General features: G+C 34.1%; 1 protein-coding gene across 1 annotated transcript; it reads left to right on the top strand.

Annotated features, from left to right (window-relative positions):
* On the top strand, window positions 1-6,986 carry LOC127174468 (ras-related protein Rab-37). The gene is made up of 9 exons (XM_051124913.1): window positions 1-94; window positions 2,533-2,643; window positions 2,735-2,776; window positions 2,876-2,942; window positions 3,032-3,084; window positions 4,117-4,182; window positions 4,268-4,324; window positions 5,616-5,692; window positions 5,809-6,986. Exons 1-9 carry the CDS (start codon window positions 41-43, stop codon window positions 5,912-5,914), a joined length of 633 nt encoding a protein of 210 aa, XP_050980870.1. The 5' UTR covers window positions 1-40; the 3' UTR covers window positions 5,915-6,986.
* Window positions 6,987-11,065: the final 4,079 nt, after the last annotated feature.

Here is an 11,065-nt window from a genome sequence, read left to right as displayed (position 1 = left end):
GGAGACGCGCAGCGCGCCCCGTAGGAGCGCGCTCTCAGTGATGGATCAGATCAGCGCAGCGCGCGTCGCTTATAACCAGGATTTAACACACAAGGTAATCATCATTGATCAATCAATAAACCAACCAGCCGCTGAATGTTTGTTTCCTGGTGTTCAAATTTCTGTCTTCTGTTGGATGAGAAAAGAATATGGGATAATGTGATGGTGTTCATTCATGTGCTTTGTTTTTGTAATATTTTGTTTCACGTATGTGATGCTTTTATTTATTGATGTTTGTTAATTCATTATTCATTCCAAAGTAGACCTAATGCAACATACTGTGGATAATTGTTGTTGTTGTTTTTTTTCCAAGACTAATGATTCAGACTTGAATGAGTCAGAGCCTCATTTGACACTGTCTTATTTGATTACAGTGTGTTATATGTGATGGTAAAAATAACAGTGTGTTATGATATGTGATTATGATATCTTGTGATGGTCGTAGTGTCATGATGTCTGATAGTGGTGATTTTAGTGTTAAAAGTGGTGATGGTGATTATAGTGTGTTAAGGTATCTGATAGTGTGATTATAATCGTGATGATGGTGATTATAATGCGTTTTTTATATGTGGTGATGGTGATTATAGTGTGTTAATAACCATCATGGTTATAACAGTCATGGATGATGGTTATTATTGCGTATAATGGTGATTACAGTACGTTATGCTATGTGATTATAGTGTGCTATAATGTGATGATGGTAATTATGGTATGTGATGGTGAACACAGTGTACTATGGTAACTGATGGTTGCTATTATAGGGTGTTATAATATGTGATGACAGTGGGTTATGATGTGATTTATACTTTGTGCTATGTGATGATGGTGATTATGGTATGTGAGGATAGTGAATACAGTGTATTGATGATAACTGATGGTCGCTTTTAAGCTATAGTGTGTTATGTGATTATGGTGTTTATAGTATGCTATGATATGTGATGGTAGTGATTATAGTATGTTATGATATGATTATATATTGTGTTATGTGATGTTGGTGATTATGTATGTGATGATAGTGAATACAGTGTATTATAATAAACGATGGTCACTATAAGGCTATAGTGTGTTATGATACGTGATGATGGTGATTATAGTATGTTCTGGTATGTGATTATGGTGATTACAGTATGTTATGATGTGATTGTATTGTGTTATGTGATGATGGTGATGGTGATTATGGTATGTGATGGTGAATACAGCGTATCATGATAAATGAAGGTTGAAAGAATAGTGTGTTCTGATATGTGATGGTAGTGATTACAGTATGTTATGATGTGATTGTATTGTGTTATGTGATGATGGTGATTATGCTATGTGATGGTGAATACAGTTCATTATGATAAATGAAGGTTGAAAGAATAGTGTGTTCTGATATGTGATGGTGGTGATTACAAGATGTCATGGTCTGATTATATTGTTATGTGATGATGGTAATTATGGTAAACGATGGTCACTATTAGGCTACAGTTTGTTATGATATGTGATGATGGTGATTATAGTGTTATGGTATGTGATTTTGGTGATTACAGGATGTTATGATGTGATTGTATTGTGTTAAGTGATGATGGTGATGGTGATTATGGTATGTGATGGTGAATACAGCGTATCATGATAAATGAAGGTTGAAAGAATAGTGTGTTATGATATGTGATGGTAGTGATTACAGTATGTTATGATGTGATTATATAGTGTGTTATGTGATGATGGTGATTATGGTATGTGTTGATGGTAAATACAGTCTATTATGATGAACAATGGTCACTATTAAGCTATAGTGTGTTATGGTATGTGATTATGGTGATTATAGTATGCTATGGTATGTGATTACAGGATGTTATGATGTGATTGTGGTGTGTAATGGTATGATTATGGTATGTGATATTTTTATATAGTGTTATTTGATGCATTTCTCTTTCTCATTAGTCTCGGAGTGTTTAGCGCTGCAGTGGTTGATGTGCAGCACACACACACACACACACAAACACACACACATTAGACTAGAGGTTGTTTTAATTAGTGTGTGTTTTAGCCTTGGGTCTCTGGATGGGTTTGTTATTCTCTGTATTCGAGTGGCTGTTACATAACTGAATAAAACGAACGCAAGTCTTCTCTCTAAATAAAGACACACAGCCACACTGGACTCTTGTGTTTCATTCATCCTTTATTTCAAATCCCAAGAATTTTCCTTAAGAGACAGATTCAAGACGCTCGCAGTATAATATCTGAATGAACACTGAATTCACCCGTGTTCCTGATGACTGATGAATTCCACAGCATCTGTGTTTCTTCCGCCTAATTACTTCCTGTTGAGAGTGAGGGGGGAGGTTGGGCGGTTGTCATGGCAACAACACACCTCCATCAGCACCAGCACTTATCTGTGACTTCACATAGAGATGCACTGATTATAAAACAACCAAGATGTTTCTGTTAACATATTCTACATGCTTGTATTAAAGCACATCCCTAATCTGTCAGAATCTTGTCATCTCGTAGACTATCCTTGTGGGAGACAGCGGAGTGGGAAAGACGTCTCTACTGGTTCAGTTCGATCAAGGGAAGTTTATCCCTGGGTCGTTTTCTGCAACGGTGGGAATCGGATTTACGGTAATTCACCCTGTTAATCAATCATTTCAGTCTTTCACCTGATGCATCTGCTGTATGATGTGATCCACATTCATTGCTTTTCTATTGTCAGAATAAAGTCCTTACAGTGGATGAGCTGAAGGTGAGATTACAGGTGAGTGATTCAGATTCTTGAGAATCGTAATGAATCAACTGATACAGGAGTGAAAGTGGATCATTATAACGGATGAATGTGAATGATCTTCTGTGTCAGATCTGGGATACAGCGGGACAGGAGAGGTTTCGGAGCGTCACACATGCATATTACAGAGACGCTCAGGGTGAGAAATGATTTACTCCTTCTCTGTCTCTCAGTGTAGGATATGATGGTTTTAATCTAATCGCTGATTGTTTTATTATTTTCTCACAGCTCTTCTCCTGCTCTATGACATCACCAGCAAATCCTCATTCGACAACACAAGGGTACAAACTCTGATTTGGTGTCAAACACTTCATTTCAAGCATGATTTGTCATTCTATGCACATAAAATAAATAATATAATAATAATATATATATATTTTTTTTTACCTGAGGCTGAATGTTAATCACTTCTCTTTTACTGAGCATTTGTTTAAAAAAAGTTTTCATAATTGTAAGCACTGTTATTATTGTATTATTATTAAGAGATTAGTGTAGTTTGTGTTTATATTTGGAATTTTTATTTTATATTTCCTAAAATGTTACTTTTATAAATTTTATTTTTCATAATTAGTTATATATTGTTTTAATTTAAATTTTAAAACTTATATGTGAGCCAGTGTTAAGTAGCATGGGTATATTACATTGTATGGGTCAAAATGATCAAATTGCCAGAAATCATTAGGATATTAAGTAAAGATCACGTTCCATGAAGATATTTTGTAAAGTTTCTACTGTAAATATATCAGAACTTAATTTTCGATTAGTAATATGCATTGCTAAGAACTTCATTTGGACAACTTTAAAGGCGATTTTCTCAATATTTAGATTGTTTTGCACCCTCAGATTCCAGATTTTCAAATATTGTTCTATTCTAACAAACCATACATCAATGGAAAACGTATTAATTCAGCTTTCAGATGACGTGTAAATCTCAATTTTAAATAAATTGACCATTATGAGTGTTTTTTGGTCCAGGGTCACATATGAAAAAATAGTTTTTATCAATTTTTAATTAAAATTTTAGTTTCAGCAATTTTAGTCCTTTAAGTTAACATAGTAAAATGTTCCTGAAACATATTTTATTTCAGTGATTTCAATTTATTTTATTTCAAGTAAAAAAAGTTGTTTTGTATATGCTTTTAGTTTTAGTTAACTATAGTAATGCTTTGTGGTTGTGGCAGTTAGTATGTTATTTATCTAACATAATTTACCTAATTATAACAAGTATCTAACATTATTCAAGTTTTTGAGATTTTTGGATCTATAGAGAGAGAATGTTCGAGGCTTCTGATTGGCTGGATGTTTTGTTGTAGGCGTGGCTTACGGAGATCCATGAGTATGCTCAGGATGATGTGGTCATCATGTTGCTTGGCAACAAGGTAATAAGACTTTGAGCTTGGATCTCATGTGTTATATAAGTCATAACTCATGCACGCACTGTAACTGTACGTGTCGTCTGTGCAGTCTGACATGGCCAGCGGGAGAGTGATCAGACGAGAGGATGGAGAGAAACTCGCCAGAGTGAGTCTCAGTCAGCCATCATGGGCCATCTAGTGTTTCAGATCTGGTTATGATCAGTCATGTCAGCTCAAAAATAGAGAAAAAATTGTGAAATATTATTACAATGTAAAATGTCTGTTTCTATGTGATTATCTATTAAAATGTAATTTATTTCTGTGATGCGCAGCTGAATTTTCAGCATCATTACTCCAGTCTTCAGTGTCACATGATCCTTCAGAAATCATTCTAATATGCTGATTTGCTGCTCAACAAACATTTATGGTTATTAGCTTTATTAGCTTTATTAACTGTCGTACATTACCATAAAAAAAGAAATTATTATTGAGAAATGTATCCGTTAAATTGATCAAAAGTGCTAGTAAAAACATTTATAATGTTACAAAATATTTTTCAAATAAATGCTGTTCTTTTGAACTTTCTATTCATCTGTGAATCCTGAAAAATAAAATGTATGACAGTTTCCATAAAAATATTGTGCAGCACAACTGTTTTCAACACTGATAATAATCAGAAATGTTTGTTGAGCAGCAAATCAGCATATTAGAATGATTTCTGAAGGATCATGTGACACTGAAGACTGGAGTAATGATGCTGAAAATTCAGCTTTGATTACAGAAATAAATTACATTTTATCAGATATTCTCCTAGAAAACAAACATTTTAAATTAAAATTATATTTCAATTTTTTTACTGTATTTTTGATCAAATAAATGCAGCAAATCAGCATATTAGAATGATTTTTGAAAGATCATGTGACACTGAAGACTGGAGTAATGATGCTGAAAATTCAGCTGCGCATCACAGAAATAAATTACATTTTAACAGATATTTACATAGAAAAGAGTTATTTTAAATTAGAATAATATTTCAAAATTATTACTGTATTTTTGATTAAATAAATGCAGCAAATCAGCATATTAGAATGATTTCTGAAGGATGATGTGACACTGAAGACTGGAGTAATGATGCTGAAAATTCAGCTTTGATTACAGAAATAAATTACATTTGATCAGATATTCTCTTAGAAAACAAACATTTTAAATTAGAATAATATTTAAAATTTTTTTACTGTATTTTTGATCAAATAAATGCAGCCTTAGTGAGCAGAAGAGACTTTTTCAAAAAGATTACAAAATTGTAATTATTCCAAACTTTTGACCGGTTGTACATATATATATATATAATTGTTACTGTATTTGTGTGTATATTATAAACTAGTACAGCTTTTTTCTTTCAGAACCAGTTCACAAATTAAAACCACTCTAAACTCCTTCAAACATGTTTTTTGCAGGAGTACGGAGTCATTTTCCTAGAGACCAGTGCCAAAACCGGACTCAACGTTGACGATGCATTTATGACGGTGGCAAAGTGAGTTTCTTCCAGCATGCTTGCAGAATATCAAAGAACTTTTGAATAAAGATGCTACTGTTTCTGCACAGAGATTCTGATATAATACTCTGCAAATCTTTGCGTGTCCTGTTCAGGGAGCTGGTGAGACGTTCAGTCCAGCTGCCCATCGAGCCCAGATTTCAGCTTCATGACGTGATGGAGCCGGAGAAAGAGCCGTCCGGCTGCTGCGGCTTCAGCTAGAAACTACAAAAAGAGAAACGAATGAAACAAAGAAAAGAACAAGATAATGAAGAACAGTCATTCCTGTCACAACCAGCAGATGGTGCTGTCATGCACGTCATGTTTACCAGTGATGTTTTGTTTGACACTGAACCTTCAGAGATTGTGTCAGAAAAACATCACTGTTACAGTGAAGCATTGCAGTTTGATTTTTTCGTGTATACATAATACAGTAAATAGGATATTTTACAAGATGCATTACTCCAAATAATGCCTCCTTTCCGATTATATAATCTGCCAAAAGTAGTATTTCTTAATGAGTAGCATGCACACGGTATTTAAGAGTAAAAACATGCACTGTTATAACATAATGAATTATTTATGATTTTATATGCTGCTTGCAGTTGATTCCCAAACACACAGCTACTTTTAAATGCTTTGAAAGAAGCTTTTTAGCAGCCGAACGGTGTTGTTTTGACATCTACCAGCTACTGAAATTAACCAGCTCAACCTTAACCACTTACCATACACAACAAATGTCATATAGTAAATAGATCAGTGTCACTTGATGCGCATATTGTCGGTGAGTGTTTCTCTGTCAGCCTGATCGTTTACATCAAGTTCATTCACGCTCCTGGATTTTCTTATGCTGCGTTTGAATCTCAGGATCTGGGAATATTATGCACCAACTGAAGCTTAAAAATATCGCAAAGCCCTATGAAGAAATTATGCATTTATCTGTTTAGCTGTACAATGATTAATCAGATTTACTATTTGCATTGAATTGATATTATTCACTGGTATTACTAAGGAAATGCGTATGGAGAGAGTATGTATATTTATGCCTGTTTGTGATGATGTTTTCCTGCCTGTGTATTTATATCAGATTTTATTATCAAAAGCCTATTTTGTATTGCATCTGTTTTGCTGAAATCAGAAGACTTTGCACAGTTTTCGTGTCGGATGTCCTCAGGTCTTTTCCTGTGTTTTGACTATGTAAGATGCTTTATAAAAGTATAAAAGTTGTGTAAATCTCAAAGTGGCTGTTCCTCATGGACGTGTGTTTGGTTATAAAGACTGTTTTATATGTTTAGTTTGAGTGTGTTTCATTTACACCATCAGAAAACCTTCTTATTAAGGAAAAAATGTAATATATGAAAAAAAGTAATTTAATATTGAAACCAACAAAATGCATGCAACAAATACAATTAGCTTTTAAGAAAAAAAAAGATTTCAGTGGTTTCAGGTTATTTTAATGGATTTAGCCACTGCATATGGATTTCTGGATTATTTAATTTTTCTAAAAAAACTAAAAAAAATATTTGTGGAACCTAAAGAGATTCTCTCATGGTCAGGTTGTAAAACTGCATTTTTATTTTCTCTTTTAAAATGGTTTTGACAATATCTAAACATTTAAATGCAAAAGTCAGTCATTAAAAAAATGTATTCATAAATATAGCTGCAAGCAGCAATTAGCATATAAGGTCTTTAGGGTGTAGTCCAAACCAAAATATATGACTAACATTTTCTTTTAGTTTTGTTTTCTTTTAGGTTTTACAGACTTTTGGGTAAAGCAGATCATGATCATCTTATTAAGTGGCCCTGTTATCACTGTCCAAATGCAAATGTTCAACATTTTTTTGATAATTGTTTATCTAGAGAGTCCAGAGAATTTTACTGCAGTGGTTTTGTTGATTTTGAGTCAAAAATCTAAGACTAGTTCACTAAAGTAGATTTTTTAAATATTATCAAATATTTAAAGAACAGCTGGATTGACAGCAATGATCCTTGAGGCAAAGTTGTTCAGAATGAGGAGATTTATCATATGATATGAAGATCTAATGTTTGTGTAAATGTATGAGCATGTTTTTTAGCAATTTAAGGCCATTTATCACATAAATGCTGTGGTTTTGAAGCCTTTTTACCTGTTATAGCGCCACCTATGGTCCGATCTCCATGAAACTTTGCATGATTGTTAAGAGTCATCTGACACATGTTCTCACCAATTTTCGTAAAGTCGTGAGTTTTTGTTTAGGTTTTATAGGCTTTTGGGTATATGTGGCCACGCCCCCTTTTCTAAATGACCCCTGTTATAGCTAACCGAAGGACAAAATTCAATCTTTTTTTTGATAATTATTGATCTAGGGAGTCTGGAGAACTGTGCTGCAGTGGTTTGATCGAGATTTTAGAGTAGGTTTTTAACATTATTGCGAATATTTAATGAACAGTTTGATTGACAGCAATGGTTCTTGAGGCAAAGTTGTTCATCATGAGGAGATCTATCAAATGATATGAAGATCTAGTGTTTGTGTGAATATATGTGCATTTATTTAGCCATTTGAAGCCATTTACCATACACAGCTTGTGTTTTTAAAGCCTTTTTAACTGTTATAGCGCCACCTATGGTCCGATCTTCACGAAACGTTGTATGCTTGTTAAGAATCATCTGACACATGTTCTCACCAATTTTTGGAAAGTTTTGACTTTTCGCAGTTGTCTCAAACTCAGTTCCTGGAGGGCCACAGCTCTGCACAGTTTTACTCCAACCCTAATCAAACACACCTGATCCAACTAATCAAGGTCTTCAGGATCACTAGAAACTATTAAGCAGGTGTAGGTTGGAGCTGGTTGGAGCTAAACTGTTCAGAGCTGTGGCCCTCCAGGAATTGAGTTTGAGACCACTGATCTAGAGAGTCCAGAGAATATTACTGCAGTGGTTTGATCGAGATTGAGCAAAAAACCTAGGACTAGTTCGCAAAAGTATGTTTTTCACATATTTGTGAATATTTAATGAACGCTTTGATTGACAGCAATGGTTCTTGAGGCAAAGTTGTTCATCATGTGGAGATCTATCAACTGATATGCATATTGTGTGGATGTGTGAAACACCACGTGATTACAGAGCCATAAAACTCGTTAGCGCCAACTAGTGGCCGATTTCTTTCAAAATTCTTACAGACCTTTAGGGCCATGAGTCGAACATGCCCAGTGAGTTTCGTTCCGATCGGCCTCCGTTAACCTTGTCTAATAGGTGCTCAAACGTCACTGGCCGATGGCGGCCATGTTTTTTAAGATATGCAAATGTCCTCATAGATCATCTTGGCACTTTGGACAGAGACACTGCATACCAATTTTCAAGTCGATTGGACCAACGATTGCATAGTTATAGTCATTTTTATGTTTTTTTCCATATTATAGCGCCACCAAGTGGCAGAGCTGTGCAATTTTTTTTATTTGACCAAAGATTGAGCTCCTACATATGTGTACCAAGTTTGGTGAAGATATCTCATTTGGTTCATGAGTTATAGCCATTTTAGTAAAAATGGCCCCCCACCTTACAAACTTTTTGGGGCCCCTTCGCAATGATGAGTCAAAATGTCAACTTTTTTTGATAATTATTGATATTCACTGTCCAGGGGACATTTCTGCAGTGGTTTGGTTCCGATCAGGTGAAAAAACTAGGACTTGTTGGCAAAAGTAGGTTTTGAATTTACTTCAAAACAGTGGAAAAACCGGGCCCTAGAGCAAATCTGACCAATAGGTGCTGGAAGCCCTAATTAATTTGGGTACAAAGTGCTTGATTTTGAATGTGCAGTGCTTGCTCTCACCACTTGGTGTCGGCAAAGTCAAAATTCAGAGCTCATTCACTATAATCCCCATAGTTTGTGTTTGAGTTTGTAGTTATATAAACAACAGAAGACCCAAGAAGAAAAGATGTAGCCCGGCCTCTAACCGCTTATTAGACCCATGATTTACCTCCTTGTAAATGCAGTTGAAAGGTTGTATGTTGAGTCGTCAGAACAATAGAGCGTCGCTCATGAGCGTCTCAATCAGTGCAGAGACATTGTTCTGGGCTCCTTGTGCTGTGATTTCCCGCTCATCTGATGCTGTTCATCAGACTCTTGTGTGAACAATAGTGTTTCCTCACGGCGGCGGGTCATGATGTCTCACATCTGTAACGGATATGAGTGTGAAGAGCAGGAACAGCAGCAGGCCGCAGTGTATTGTGTGTTTCTGCTGACTCTCATCTCTGAGGTCAATGATCACACACACACACACACACACACACACACAAGCCGTCAGACAGAACTGGGACATCAGATTGTTAAATTTAATGGTCATGGCCATATTTACATACCACGATGTTGACATGCTCCTCTAAGGTCATTCATAGTCATAGCATTACACATCATGTTTTTTTGTTATTAAATCGTTAGTGATACTCTGATTTATACAATGATATTTTGATATTAAACAACGATATTCACAAGATACCGCAAAGAAGTAACACATCCATGAAGCCACTATTATGGTATTTATATGGTCAATTTTGTCTATTTATAACAGATCTAATATCTTCCAGATTCATTTTAAGAATGTCTTGTTTTTTTCTCACTGTCAAAGAGATATTCAGATCTATAATAATACTTCATCTGCTTCATGTAACAAGAGGCTGTATGCTATAATTTTGGTGTTTTTGCATTATTTATTTATTTATTTTTGGCATTTTTGTTTATTTACTTATTTATTTTACTTATTTATACTTTAGGAGGATGGGTATTTTATTTAAGTGATTAGGAGATTTTCTTAATCTATAGTTATTTTTGGTTAGTTTGTCATTTGTCTATGTATTTAGTTATTTTTTTTAAGAAGAGGGGTATTTAATGTAAATGATTTTTTTTTTTTGCATTTTTTTGTGTAGATCTGTGTATTTACTTACTTACTTACTTACTTATTTAGTTATTAGTTAATTAGTTAGTTAGTAAGAATGTAGGTATTTTAGGTAGGCCTAAGTGATTTTTTTTTTTTTTTTTTGGTACCGTTTCTTCCCATTTCTGTTTTATTTTTGTTTGTTTGGTTTATTTATTTTATTTATTGGTTTATATATTTATGGTTTATGTATTGAATGTGAATTTTTTTTGTGCGTCGATTTACTTATTTACTTATTCATTTATTTACTTATTTATTTGTTTTGTAAGAATGTAGGTATTTTAGGTAGGCTTAAATGATTTTTGTTGTTGTTGTTGTTGTTGTTGTTTGTACCGTTTCTTCACAATTTATCATTTTTATTTTTGTTTGTTTGGTTTATTTATTTTATTTATGGGTTTATTTATTTATGGTTTATGGTATTGGTTTATTTCTTTCTTTTATTTATTTATTTTTTTTTGATTA

This window comes from Labeo rohita, chromosome 12 (assembly GCF_022985175.1).
Source record: "Labeo rohita strain BAU-BD-2019 chromosome 12, IGBB_LRoh.1.0, whole genome shotgun sequence".
Lineage (NCBI taxonomy): Eukaryota > Metazoa > Chordata > Actinopteri > Cypriniformes > Cyprinidae > Labeo > Labeo rohita.
Note: the sequence above shows the minus strand (reverse complement) of the source record. Positions and strands in the feature narration are given on the sequence as shown.